Genomic DNA, 14,774 nt, shown 5'->3' with positions numbered 1-14,774 from the left:
TTCTGATTCTGAGGAGAATGAAATAAAAACCATTAATCAACCTTCCGTGGAATCACGGCTGATGACCTTGATTAAGTGTTTTGTTCAACGGAGATGACTCACTTTATGTCTATCAAGCATTGGAGGAGGACTCATCTTCCTCAAAGGACAAGTTACACACACACACACACACAAACAAACACACACACACACACACACACACACACACGCCAAACTTATTTAATCTCCACCTCTATCTTTTGGTTAGGAATCAAAGGCAAATGTTCCTTCAAAGTTCTCTACAGAGAATGATCAGTTGAGAAGAGCTACATTGCCCACCAACAGGCACTTCACAATCAGATTCATTCTACTTGGGGTTCTTCAGACATATGGTAGCCAGATATTATTCTTTTCTAGTCCCAGTTCATTCTGTTTCCTAAGGGGACATGGTCTAATCCAGTCTCCCTTGAAGAATATTTCTTCCAAAAGGAGAGGAATTTTACAGCTCCCTGATTGTTCTGTTTCTTATGCCCAAAGCCCAATATTTTTGATTCATCAGTTTTCTCCAAATGACTATGTAAGCATGATGCCCTTTTCATCAGATGCCTTTTCAAAGTTCTTTTTTGGGTTAAGTTACTTTGAAAACAAGAAGATAATTCCTCCCGAAACACTTCCAAGAGTAGCAAAGGTCCTTTTGATGGAAAACAGAGTTGTGGCCTTAATTGATTAAGTTGATAAAATGTTAAGAGGCAACACAAAATATTATATCTAATACTGTTGTTTTTTTTCAATAGGCAACTGAACTTTCTTGTTTTCCTTTGAAGATGTTTAGCTTCTCATCTGAGAAGCTTCTTCAGCTCTGACTGGAGGGTGGGGAATAGAAAGATGGAAACAAGGCCCCACACCCATTTGTACTACTTGGGTGATCCTGAAGATACAGATAAGCCTCCAGGTAGCTTTAACAACTCAATAAAAGAATGCAAATGTCCGCAGGAGTATAAATTACCAATCTGGTAATTTTTCTATTAATTTTTCTATCAATTACATGGACAAATATTTGAATTATATGGACAACTATCCATATATTTTTGCACTGTTGGCTGGCTCCCAGTTCTGCAGCCTGATGTCCATAATCTGAAAGTTGCCAAGATTGAGAAATGTAGGACTAAGCAGCATTGTAAGTAACAAGAGTGGGATTCATTCCAGACAGCATAGAAGCGGGAGACTTGTTATCTAACTTTAGTTATATTCTGTGGCAGTATTTAGGACCATAGTCTGCAACAATATCTGCATCAAAACTGTCCAGCAAATCAAACAAATGAAGTTAAAAAGAGCCTTGGTGGAGCAGTGGGCTAATGCCTCCTTAAGTAACACCAGCTGCCTGCAATTAGTGCAGGTTCGCATCCCACCAGGCTCAAGGTTGACTCAGCCTTCCATCCTTCTGAGGTAGGTAAAATGAGGACCCAGATTGTTGGGGGCAATTAAGCTGACTTTGTAATAATGCCGCTTGGGGGGTGTATGAAAGCCCCAATAAGCAGGCATATACATAGAATGAAGGCTACTGCTAAGCTTGTAAGCCGCCCTGAGTCTTCGGAGAAGGGTGGGATATAAATGGAATTAAAATAAATAAAATAAATGTTTGTGCAGTTGGAATTTTATTTGTTTTTATTTTCACAAAGTTTTTCCTGCACCTAGGAGAGCAAACTATTCTGCTACAGGAAACAAAATCAAGCCATATATTCTATCTACTGCCACCATCACCATCAAGCACTGAGTAGGCTGGGTCATTGGATGCCCTTGAGCAGAAGAGTCTTGTTCATTTTGCACAGATGGAGAATGCTGTCAGACCTTTCCAACATATTCAAATATTTCTGCAATTTCCGTAATTTCCATCATTTCCCTTATTCACATTTCGGCCTCTCTTTTAGGTTGCAGGTCAAAATGAAGTGAGAGAAAGGGAAAGAATTAATAAATGAAACTTTTGAAAAGTTAATTGCTGAGTGATTGATTATAGGAATAGAGATGTGTTGTGGTCACCAAGATTGATAAAAAATAATAATCTGCCAGAACGTTTGAGACTAACAGTTATGACTCAACCAGCACAATGCATTCATCTGCTAATGAATAAGTACTTATAATTCTTCTTTCAAGGAATTTGCATAATTAAGGAACTAATCTTCCCCTTCTCTTCCTTATTTCATCTCAATGAATCTCATGGTTCTCAAACCATTCCATTTATGTGATGATGTGATGGCTCATGAACATTTAAATAAAATTCTAGCTTCAGAAGCTGTTACTGGAATGTTTCTTTGGGCTCCCGAGCTTCATTGGGTTCCCCATGCTGGCTGGGGAATTCTGGGAGTTGAGGTCCACACAACTTAAGTTACCAAGTTTGAAAACACCGCAGCAGGTCAGGTGTGGTTCCCCAAGAAGTATTTTGTGAGGTCAACAGGTGGTAGAAACAGAAATTATGTATACTGTGTGATGATATCCTGACATGCATGGCATCACATTCCCCATTATTCCTCTCCCCATGGACAGCCTTGCACCCACTTTGGGCGACATGCATGCCCCAAAGCCTCATGTTGGCTCTCAGTGTGATGCTTTCATGGAGAAGAAAAGTGGGAAGGTTAGAGAATTTATGATTTGGAATCTTCGAAATGATACCTTCATGTCAACCCTTCCCGCAAACAAACCTTTTTTTTTCTTTGCAGGACTTACCTATCTCCTTCAGCTCTGTTTACCCTGGGGAAAAAAGTACAAAGGAAGAAGGATAAATGGGATAGGTGTTTAAGAGGAAGAAAGATATTAAGCAATTGCAACAAATAAAAGCTACTTACCGGCATGCTACCTTCACCGGCACCGTTCATGCCCTAAAAGGAAAACAAAAGCTAACCCTCCTACTCTGATGTGATAACAGTTATTGGAAATGAGATTAAATATGGGCCGAATGTTTTCGTCCTGCCTGCTAAGAATATGCTCTGGGGATTCTGCAGGGGCTTTTGGTGAAGGAGGTAAAAGGATAATTGATCAGGTGGAAGAAAAATACGAAAGGCAGAAAATAAACAAGAACTACTTACTGTCATTGGACTTCCACCAGCACCGTTTGTGCCCTAAAAAGGAAACCATTGTGAAACAAAATGATAACACCCTGACTTCTACAAGTGTACCACCACGTGACCTCTCATGTCAACCCTGAGCTACAAATACTCTCCTTTATTGGTCCGCCATGACTACCATCTTCTGTGTCTCATATTTGAATTCCTTCATGGTCCAGATAATAGGTAAAGGTAAAGGTTCCCCCGCACATGCGTGCTAGTCGTTTCCGACTCTAGGGGCCGGTGCTCATCTCCGTTTCAAAGCCGAAGAGCCAGCGCTTGTCCGAGGACGTCTCCGTGGTCATGTGGCCGGCATGACTAGACGCCAAAGGCGCACGGAACGCTGTTACCTTCCCACCGTAGTGGTCCCTATTTTTCTACTTGCATTTTTACATGCTTTCGAACTGCTAGGTTGGCAGAAGCTGGGACGAGTAACAGGCGCTCACTCTGTTACGCGGCACTCGGGATTTGACCCGCCAAACTGCCAACCTTCTGATCGACAAGCTCAGTGTCCTAACCCACTGAGCCATGCATCCCAGATAATATATATAACATCTGTCACTGTTGTGACTACTGCCTGTGAATGGCCTTCGGTTAGGCCGAAACAGGAAATAAAGATTTGTCCCATGTTTGGGGCCCAGCAAGGTAATCTAAATAGTTAACAAGCATTACACACACACACACACACACACACACACACACACACACACAAATATATATATGTATATGTATATAAAGTTCACACAGCAAAGTGTGAAAGGACCCCAAGAGCTGCACGTATCCATGTTATAGATGAATAATGACCATTAAGGGGAGAAACGACCACTAGACAAAAAGCTGCTCAGAGGCCCCACCTCCATGCCACAAGGGTGCCTTGAAAGGGATCAGAAAAGGCCTTCCAAGCACATACCACAAAATAACATGGGGTTTCTTTAGGGCCACCTTTCTCTGCAGATAGCAGCTGCATTTGATTGACTAAAAGATTTAGCAAACAATGAGAACCCAGCAACGGGTAAAGACTTCTTTTGCCAAGACCCTGTCTGTTATGTCACCTCCACCTCCTCTGCCTCCTTCTATCCCAAATAATTTAGAAAATGAGAAGGTAGATATCGTTGTATAGAGTGATGTGCCTGTCTATCAAGATCTCCCCTGCATGATTTCTCATGCAATTGCTCCGTCCCCAAAGGGAGTCTACACCCCAACTCGGCTCTCCTTAATATTTTAGCAGCAACATATTGTCTGGGTTCCAATATTTACTAATACACATTAAGTTCCTTTCTCTCTACCTCGTTTTTCTAGCCATTGATATAAAAGTATCCCATGTTCTAAAATATACTGAGTCTTCTTTCTCCTTCGTGTTCAATGTCAACCTATCCATTTCTGCACAATCTAGAATTTTTTTGATTTAACTCTTCCTCCGTTGGTAATTTTGCATTTTTCCAATGTTGAGCGAATACAATTCTCGCTGCAGTTAATACGCGTGATATTAAAAAATATACGTTCCTTCTCATAATTTCCTACAATTATAGCTTTTTTTTAAAAAAAAGGTCAGTTATTGGAAAGGAAGATAAAAACATGCCAAATGTTTTAGCCCTGTCTCCTGTAAGTAAACTCCGGGCACTCTGGAGATACTTTTGGTGAAGAAAGGGAAAAAGCACACTTGTTCGGGTAGAAGAAGAATATGAAAGAAAAGAATGGCATGAAATAAGCAGGAGATGCTTACCGTCGTTCCACCTCCAGCAGGGCTATTCACAGCCTGAAAGGGAAAGAAAAGGTAACCATTACAATCTGATAACATGTTATCTTGCCTAGAGAAGATGTACATAAGATACAGATAATGAACACGAAATGAAGTTGGGTTGTGTTAGGGGACATCACGCCTTCTACAACGACCCCATCACGACCATTTCCCATCTCTCATATTTCAACTCCTTCAGGGTATACAAAGATTGGTCTGTATATTAAGATCTCCTCCGCATTATTTGCCATGCCAGTCCACAAGGGGTATCTTCATCCTGGATCTATGTTTAAGAGGTCGGTGTTGGAAATGGGGGTAAAAATGGGCCAAATATTTTGGCCCTGCTTGCAGTGATTATCCTCTCTGGACGGCAGAGATGCTTTTGGTCACAGAGGAAGGAGGATAAAATGGGTGCTTGTTCAGGTGGAGAAAGAATGTAAGGAAAGGAGGGACAGAAAATAAATAAAAGCTTCTTACCGGCATTGGACCACCACCAGCGCCATTCGTGCCCTGAAAGCAAATCAAAAGGTAAATCTTGTACTCTGGTATGATAACACTCACGACTTCTGCAACTACGTCACCACTACATCCCCTGAATCTCGTATTTCAATTCCAGATTGCATGCGGGACCGCTTTTGTCTGAATGTAGCCAATGCATTGGGTTGGCTAAAGGGTTTAACAAGCAACGAGAACTGAGCAGTGAGCAAAGGCTTCCTTCTCTCATTCAGGTGGAACAAATATATGAAGAAAGGAAAGGTAAAATACAAATGAAAGATACTTACTGGGCTTGGACCTCCGGCAGGGCCATTATTGCCCTAAAAGGGAAACAAATGGTAACCTTTCTACTCTGATATGATACGAGTTATTGGAAAAGAAGTGAACTATGGGCCAAATACTTTGGTCTTGCCTGCTATGAATCTGGTCTGGGGATTCTGCAGGAGCTTTTGGTGAAGGAGGAAAAAGGATAATTATTCAGATGGAAGGAAAAAATATAAATGGCAGAAAATAAACAAGAACTGCTTACCGGCATTGGACCTCCACCAGCACCGTTCATGCTCTAAAAGAAACAGAATGATAATGCCATGTCTTCTCCAACTATGACATCGCTTGGGTAGAAAGCTAAAAAGCGCACTTCTTCAGGGAGAAGAAAAACATGGCAAGAATTATGGAATGGCGCAAAATAAACAGGAGGGGCTTACCATCATTCCACCTCCAGCAGGGCTATTCACAGCCTGAAAGGGGAGGAAAAGGTAAAATACAAATGAAGGATACTTACTGGCCTTGGACCTTTGGCACGACCCCCTGCTCAGGCAGAAAACCTGGCTGAGCTTATTAGCCTAGGGTGCCAATGAGGACATATCATACTGGAAGTGGATGGTGGACTGAGATAAGACTCCACTTTCATCTTCTGGCTCAGTTCCTAGACACCTTTGTTAATTAAATGTCAATTATAAGTTTAATATTTATTATTTTATTGAAAGCCTTGGTGGCACAGTGGTTAGAATGCAGTATTGCTGACTAACTCAGCATTCCACTGCCGGGAATTTGATTCTGACTGACTCAAGCTTGATTCAGCTTTCCATCCTATTGAGGTGGTAAAATGATGGCCCAGATTGCTGTGGGCAATATGCTGACTCTATAAACCAGGGGTATCAAACTGCCAGCCTGCGGGCCAGACACGTCACCAGGAAACTGTGCCCAACCCATTGCCGGCAATGGGGAAAACGCTCCGATACATTGCAGTTTGACATGCCTGCTATAAACCGCTTAGAGCAGACATGTCGAACACAAGGCCCGGGGGCCGGATCCAGCCCGCGAAGTGGTTTCATGTGGCCCGCGAAGCCATCCTGGAAACAGTGAGGGAACGGCCCCCACTGCCTTGGCCCTGGCCCAGAGACCCTCCTTCTGCCAGAGAACCTCAGATCTGTCCCACTCCTGCCCAGGCCCCCATAGGCACCCTTGATGCGAATGATGTAGAGCTGGCCACGCCCACCCAGTAGGCCATACGCACTCTAGCCACGCCCACCCAGTAGGCCACGCCCACCCAGGCCACACCCACCCGGCCCCCTGAGGGCAACCGCAATGCTGATGCGGCCCTCAATGAAATTGAGTTTGATACCCCTGGCTTAGAGAGAGCTTAAAAGCACTATGAGGTGGTATATAAGTCTAGGTGCTAATGCTATAATGCTGTAATTTTAATATTTAATGTTTTATCTTGTTCTTTTTACTTGGTTTTAAGCTGCCTAGAGTCACCTCTGGGTGACATGGGTGGCATATAGGTTTAATACATAAATAATGTTGACTTACCTCCTGATTATTTGACCCTCTTCTGCGACCTCCTGAATTCTGCAAGAAGGAGGAAAAAATCACTCTGGATAATCAATGTCTTCATAATTATTTTGTCATATCTTCAGCACATGAGGAGGAGGCTATACCTGGTTGACTGAAGTTTATACAAATAAAATGGGAGGGGAGCTTTGACGGCTAAAAAGGCTATATTTTCTTTTAATTTAATTTATCCCAATTAATTCACCATCCAAGCTCAATAATGAAACCAAAAACTTTAAATGGAGTAGAAAAAAGAATAAAAGATGGGGGAAACATGACATAACTGTAGGTAAAGCCATATCAACCACCAGAAATAGGCAACATCAAAAAAGCAGTAAAGGTAAAGGTTCCCCCGCACGTGCGTGCTAGTCGTTTCCGACTCTAGGGGCCGGTGCTCATCTCCGTTTCAAAGCCGAAGTGCCAGCGCTTGTCCAAGGACGTCTCCGTGGTCATGTGGCCAGCATGACTAGACGCCAAAGGCTCATGGAACGCTGTTACCTTCCCACCGTAGTGGTCCCTATTTTTCTACTTGCATTTTTACGTGCTTTCGAACTGCTAGGTTGGCAGAAGCTGGGACGAGTAACAGGCGCTCACTCTGCTACACGGCACTCGGGATTCGACCTGCCAAACTGCCAATCTTCTGATCAACAAGCTCAGCGTCCTAACCCACTGAGCCACTGCATCCCTTATACACACACACACACACATATATACACACAAACATTTTCTGTACAATTTTTCTTAATAAAATAATAAAAGTAAAATAATAAAGAATGTGAAAGAAAGAAATGACAGAAGATCAACAAAGCTATTTACCCTCATTCCACGAGCAGCGTTCACGCCCTAAAAGGGAAACAAAAGGGAACTGTTCTAATCTGAAATGAAATCACTCCTGATTTTTCCAACTATGCCATATGGTATCTTATATCCAAATTTTTCAGATTAATTCTTCAGGAAAAAATCCTATGTTCTTTCACACAACGTGGGTCTTTAAAACAATGCATTTCTGAGAGATCTTTTTTTTTCCAATATTCTTCCACATTCACAGAAAGACAATGTGTACAGAGAAAAATTCTTGCACTGAATTCACGCCATAAGGCATAGGTTTATTGCTGAGAATATGCAACATTTAATAGACAGAGCTCTGGGGTTAAATCTCTTTCCAGAACCTTCCACAATGCGATCATATTTCACACATGAATCTGAGTTTGCTTAGTTACCTAACCAACTTTAGGACAAGCCTACCAGCTGCACTGACACATCAATCTTAAATGCGGATATTTTGCATCTTGGTTGGGTTTTTTTTTTAATTGCTCTCTGGATTTTCTGTGACTGTGACTTATTTGATCTGGTTACAATTTAATATGTTGCATAAACTCCGGAAAGATGGTTAGACTAATAGCCAGAATAAGTGTCTTGCCTTGCTCTGTAAAAATGAAAGACGGTTACCAAGGTAGATTTTTTATTTTATTAAATATTTAAGATCATTTGAAAAAAAAATGTCTTTGCGGGTTGTACAATATTTACAGATGAAAGAAGACCTGGAAAAGGAAGTGAGGGCATCTATTGCATGCAAAAATCACATCTTTTGGGCCATGTAGATCATTCAGAAACTTTAAGGACTGAAACAACAGTAGATAAAAAAGGATCTTTTAAGAGGATTCAGAAAGGCCTTCCTCCCACATATCCCAAAATGTGTTCGGTTGGCTACAAGATTTAGCAACCAATGAGAACCCAGCAGTCAGTAAGGACTTCCTTCGCACATTATACCTAGGACCATGGTGGCGAACCTATGGCACACAAGCCACGGGTAGCACACAGAGCCCTCTCTGTGGGCACGCACGCCATTGCCCCAGTCCTAGGCCTTCAGCTGGGTTTTATAAAACCTTTTCGCTTTAGGCCTCCGCTGCCATGTGGGGAAAAAAAAGGTTCAATCAATCAATCAATTTCAACTTCTTACGGGGAAAAAAAAGATCTTGCAAATTTGGAATTGATTGTTTGAACTTTTTAGTCCCACCCAGTCTGCCATTACCACCACAGCCACGCCCACCCAATTGGTCACACCCACCCAATGGGCCACGCCCCCAGCATCCGACGATACATAAGTGGGTTTCGGGCTGCAGTTTGGGCACTTGGTCTGTAAAGGTTCACCATCACTGATCTAGGATATCCTTGTCATGATAAACTTCTGACTGGTTAACTGTCATCAAGATCCTGCTCAAGGTTACCTCGACTTCCACCTCCTTCTGCTCCATGTTAGAAAATAAAAAAAAAAAATAGGCATGGTTTTATGTACAAGTTCTCTGTCCATTGAGATCTCCTTTACATTATTTCTTAGCTTCCCTGTCAAGCTTTCTCTCTTTCCAGGCCTTAAAATGGGTTTTTCCAATCATCCTAGCTTTCTACCTTCTCCAATGTCATGTTTATGCTTCTCTACAAACATTACTAACTTTATGCAAATTTCTACTGGAATTCCTCCTGGAATATAGGGAGATGCTTTGGGGGAGTGAGCCTCAAGAGGGTGGCTGTTATTACACACAAAAAAAAAAATCAGAGAAGACTTCAAGGAAACGAGAGGCATTAAATGCATATTAACTTACCCTTTGATTACTTGACCATCTATTATTCCTCCTGCCAATCATTGAATTGTACTAGAAGGGGAATAACAAGTCAACCTGGATTATGGATGCTTTTGAAACTTTGTGATAGTTCATGTTTTGGGGCCTCTGTCGGGGCCTCTGCAGTTTATTAAAATAAAACAGGGCTCCTTCTGAGAGCTAACTGTGGTTCAGAAAGCAGTTGCATAAGCACAAAATTGCAACTTGTATGCAACTTGTAAGTGGTGCTATGCAAGCTGCATTGAGCACCACTTGTATTATTAAAGAAAAACTAGGGGTTTTGAAATCCACAGGAGATATACAGAAATAGGGATTCAGAATAACAGAATTAGAAATAGGATGGAAGCCTTCTTGTCCAGCCCCCTGCTCAAACAGGATACTCATAATTCTGCATTTATTTATTTATTTTATTTTTGTCATACTTGTTATGTTCTTAGTTCGGTTAAGCATTGACAAGGCAGAGTGCTGAAACAGCAAGCATGTTTATTAACTCACAACAGAAGCAGCCCTAGAGGCTGCTGAACAGCTAGGCGGCAATCAATAGGTTTAAAGTAACAGTTTCCTGCCTCAAACATAATTATCAGCTTGGAGACAGACAGTCTGGGTTGCAGTAACAGAAACAGTTAAGCAATCCTCCGCTTAAATACAGCAATTAAGATCACACGTTAAGCAAGTGGTATCAACAGTTGAGGCCAATACATTACACTTATGTTGTGTATATTGGAGGTGGTGACCCTTTGAGAGTTGTATGCCATGAAATTTCATTTTAAGGTATGCCGATTAGTGTACATTCAAAGTGATGATAAAGTTATTGTTCTATGCTATTCAGATCCTGTGTCATTCCAGACCAAATGTTTGTCCAATCACTTCTTGAAAACCTCCAGTGATGGAGCATCCACAACTTCTGGAGGCAAGCCATTTCTAATAACTAACTATTCTCACTGTCAGGAAATTTCTCCTTAAATCTGGGCTGGATCTATCTTTAATGATCTTCCACACATTACTTCTGGCCCTACCTTCAGGATCTTTGAAGAATAGGTTGACCCCCTCTACTCTGTGACAGCCCCTCAAACGTAGGATGCCCTATGATCGCATATTAGATACTCTATGATTGCATACATTATGATATATTAAAATGAGATTCGGGCCTGTGTTCTGAGGAAACCTGAGAATAAAAAAACAGTGATATGCATGTGGTGGTATCCTCTCATAGATTGTGAAATTACTTCCTTGATAATTTGTCATGGTTCTGACAAATGGAACTCTTCAAAGAACTTCCAGGCATTGTTTACTTTGAAGAATCTTTATTCATGTAGCACAGCATGGGCACTAGCATAATCAAAGCAAAAAACTGATTTCGCCTCTCCTGAGTACATAGTATCAAAGCACAATTCCCTCCTCTAATTGACAGTCATAAATCACATTCCCTAATTAGCTTGAAGCGCAGGCTTCCTCTCCAGCCTGATGATTCTTTATCATCTCTTATTTCAACAGCCTTGGTTCTCATGCTAGGTTCAGTATTATTATGTCTAGCTGGAGTCTCATGCACATTCCCCCCCACCTCCTGCCCAGCATCATCTAACTCTAAAAGGGAAAAGAAGAAAATGGCTACGTCTCCAACTGTTGTCAATGCAAAAACATCCGATGTTAGCAGCATTGACCTAATTATGTATAACTCCCCTTTGGGGTTCCACAGACATTATAACGCACATCTCACTCTTTGTAATCTTCCCCACATGGATATTCATAGCTGAGATCTAATTTTCCCCCTTTGATCCTCAGTCCACAGGGGGAATCTTCACCCCAATACAACTGTTGGATCTATTGTTAAGAGATCAGTTATTTGAAAGGAAAGTAAAAACATGCCAAATGCTTTGGCCTTGCCTTCTGGGATTATACTCTGTTGACTCTATGATATAAAAAGATCAAGAGAGGTGTTCATTCAGACTGAAGAATAATATGAAAGAAAGGAATAGCCAGAGTTGAACAAAAGCTACTTACCATTTGTTCAGCTTTTTTGAACACATCCTAAAATGAAACAAAAGTATATCTTTATAATTACGTTGTGGCAGTATGTGCTATCAGCATTGTGAGGGTCAGGCCTGGTTGTTTGACGTGTGTGAGTTCCAGCTTATAGTTTCCTGCTGAATTATTCCTGAAATGTCTGTAGATGCTTCGGGGGTTAAGAGTGAGTCTCAAGTGGATGACTTTGATTACATGTAAAAAGGATAACATAGACAACAAAAGAAATGAGATAAGTGCATATATACTTACAATCAGGTGAGTCACTCCTTTGCCACATTTAGCATTCTGGATAATAGGTAACAACTTTTTTGCGAGGATCTGTAAGGAGCAAGAAAAACCATTATCCCCTTTATGAATTCCTTAATAACATCTAACATGGTAGGTATTATTCCCATACTGATTGGAAATAATGCCTCTTGATTTTTCCAAGACATAAAAAAACCATTATCCTCTTTTACAAATTCCGTCATAACCATGTTGCACTGTCCCTTTTCAAGGACAATAAAGTCAAGTTGGTTTTCCAAAACATATTCTGATAAAATAAATCCTCAGAAGGGAAATGAGGGAAGACACCTTACTAACAAAACTTGTAAGAGTATTTGAGCCAACCATTTTATAGAAGGAGAAAAAAAAACCACAAAAAAAAACCACTTTGGAGAAATCCTCCCCATCCAAAAAGTATCCCTTGGGAAATCCAAAATACAAGTTTCTCCCTTTGCTCCTGGATACCCAGGGGTACCACCACTCCAATTTGGGAGTCGGTGTTTGTGTAACATGTATAGAAGGTATTACAACCTGCTTTAAAAAGGAAAGTGAACAAGTGAAACGTCTGGGGAGATTCTCAGTCATCCAGGCCATGGTTGCCCCAAAGGTGCTTTTTCATGAGGCAACTGGGTTTTCTTGTTTTTTCTCAGAAGATGTTTCACTTCTCATTCAAGAAGCTTCTTCAACTCTGACTGGATGGTCAGGAAGGATTTATATTCCTCGCAGACAGCTGGTCATTTGCATTCTTTTAGAGCAGGGGTCTTCAAACTCGGCCCTTTTATGACTCATGGACTTCAACTCCCAGAATTCCTCAGCCAGTGTGCCTGACTGAGGAATTCTGGGAGTTGAAGTCCATGAGTCATAAAAGGGCCGAGTTTGAAGACCCATGTGTTAGAGAGTAGTTGAGGCCACTTGTCTGTGTCCTCAGGATCACCTGGGTAGTGCAAATGGGCGTGAAGACTTCTTGAACTGATCCAATCAGAACTGAAGAAGCATCATGGATAAGAAGCAAAACATCTTGAGAGAAAAACAAGAAAATCCAGGTGCCTCTTGAAAAAACACCTTTGGGACAACAGGTGAAATATTTTGGCCCTACCTGCTCTGTTTCTGCTCTGGGGTCTCTGAAGATGTTTTCTGGGAGGTGTGGAATAACAAAAGGGATGTTTTATTGAATGCAGGAAGAATAGTTCTGAAAGAAGGAGCAGATATGGAAAAAAATATCTACTTACCACTAGGTCAATAGTCCTAGCTTTGCCTTCTTTACCCATATACTATAAAGGAAATAAAAGGTATAATTTTTATTTTGAAATGATATCGCATATGATTTTTTTAACTATACCATCTTTGACGTAAGTACTATGGCAAATGACATAATGTCATAAAATGCACCGTAGTCTTCTGCTCTGGCAAGCTGGATCATGAGAGGTTTATAACGACACAAAAATGATATGCGTGACGCGATATCACCACAAACAAGTTGCAGTTATCTACTTCATCTCAGTAGGGGACACAAATCCCAACAACTGCTGGAAGACAGCACTGTGAATATGTCGTGGCTTGCCCCTATTTCTCATAGGCACACCCATGGCTGAGACTTGGTGCCTGCCTTTGCTACTCATTCCTCAGGGGAAATATCACCACAATTTGGCAGTAGGAGTTTATTTAATGGGTAAATTGTTTCTAAAAAGAAAGATGAAACAGGTGAAATGTTTTTGCCTTGGCTGCTATATTTATGCTCTGGGAAGATGCTTCCTAGCATGGGTAGAATCACAAAAGGGATGTTTCATCCCATGTAAGAACAATATCACTAAATGAAAAGGCAGAAGATGAAGAAAGAGCTACTTACAATCAATGTTTGCATGTCTTTCTCACTCAGAGCATTCTACAATGGAAAGAAGCACATCAAAGTCTATTCTGACATCCAGGACTTCTCTATCCATGCCATCTCTGCCACCTTGAGATATCATATACATGAATTGCTACTTCCCTTCCCTTAGGAAACACACCTTTCTTATTCCAACAGAGTGATTAGTCAAAAAAATCAAATCTGAATTAACAGTATCCTGAGGCTTCTTTTTTTTCTTTCTCTTTTCAGTTATGTGAAATAGACTCATGTATATTAACTATGCAAATTTGTCTCTCCACCTATGTGGGCTTTACTTGATTTTTAATGTAGCCATGTCAAGAAAAAGGACTTTTGAAAACCCACAATAGCATCTCATTTCCTCTTCCAACTGCTATAAGAATGTCAGCTCAGATTCAGAGCATTTGCTGGTCAGAAAAAGATCCCCCAAAGATTTAGGCCATCCTGAATGCTAAAGCCCCCTTCTTAACACTCAACTCACTCCCACCCATCAAAGTTTGGGGACTGTGGAAGACGGCCATACTTTTAAAAGAATGAGACAACGATCATAGCTTTCATCATAAAACAAGATAACTATCTGTTCTGTCCCAGCCTATGTGCGTCCTTGTTAAATGCACAAGGACGAAACCCCTTTTGACAAGTAGGCTGGAGACTCAGAAGAAAACAAAACCCTTTTTAATATTGGTAACAAACCTGCCAAATGGTCCAAAAACAAAGGCAACAAAACACAATGCAAAAGGAGGAAATTGTCCACACGAAACACAATGCAAAACAGAGAATTAGTCACTGGCAATACCAACAAAACATGATCCCACGAAGTACTTTGCAATGGTTGCCTTCAGCAACCAGCACCGCCCACA

General features: G+C 41.2%; 1 protein-coding gene across 12 annotated transcripts in view; it reads right to left on the bottom strand.

Moving 5' to 3' along the window:
• Positions 1 to 1,359: 1,359 nt before the first annotated feature.
• The window catches only part of LOC310644247 (uncharacterized protein), a 24,686-nt gene continuing 11,271 nt past the window's right edge, over positions 1,360 to 14,774 (bottom strand). For 3 of the 12 annotated variants that reach the window (XM_083369078.1, XM_083369077.1, XM_083369075.1), the window contains 16 exons: positions 13,897 to 13,932; positions 13,280 to 13,321; positions 12,036 to 12,104; positions 11,763 to 11,789; positions 9,744 to 9,794; positions 7,960 to 7,986; positions 7,123 to 7,161; positions 6,015 to 6,047; positions 5,840 to 5,872; positions 5,598 to 5,630; positions 5,293 to 5,325; positions 4,801 to 4,833; positions 3,060 to 3,092; positions 2,820 to 2,852; positions 2,701 to 2,724; positions 1,363 to 1,900 (listed from right to left, as the gene is read on the bottom strand). In XM_083369078.1, coding sequence (XP_083225204.1) covers positions 2,710 to 2,724; positions 2,820 to 2,852; positions 3,060 to 3,092; positions 4,801 to 4,833; positions 5,293 to 5,325; positions 5,598 to 5,630; positions 5,840 to 5,872; positions 6,015 to 6,047; positions 7,123 to 7,161; positions 7,960 to 7,986; positions 9,744 to 9,794; positions 11,763 to 11,789; positions 12,036 to 12,104; positions 13,280 to 13,321; positions 13,897 to 13,932 — 537 coding nt within the window. In that variant the 3' untranslated portion in view covers positions 1,363 to 1,900; positions 2,701 to 2,709. The other 9 variants (XM_083369080.1, XM_083369081.1, XR_014493251.1 and 6 more) reach the window with 8 other exon arrangements.

The sequence above is a fragment of the Vipera ursinii genome, assembly GCF_947247035.1.
Source record: "Vipera ursinii genome assembly, chromosome: 9".
Taxonomy (NCBI): Eukaryota; Metazoa; Chordata; class Lepidosauria; order Squamata; family Viperidae; genus Vipera; species Vipera ursinii.
The sequence above is the reverse complement of the archived record's forward strand: the minus strand, read 5'-3'. Positions and strand labels throughout refer to the sequence as shown.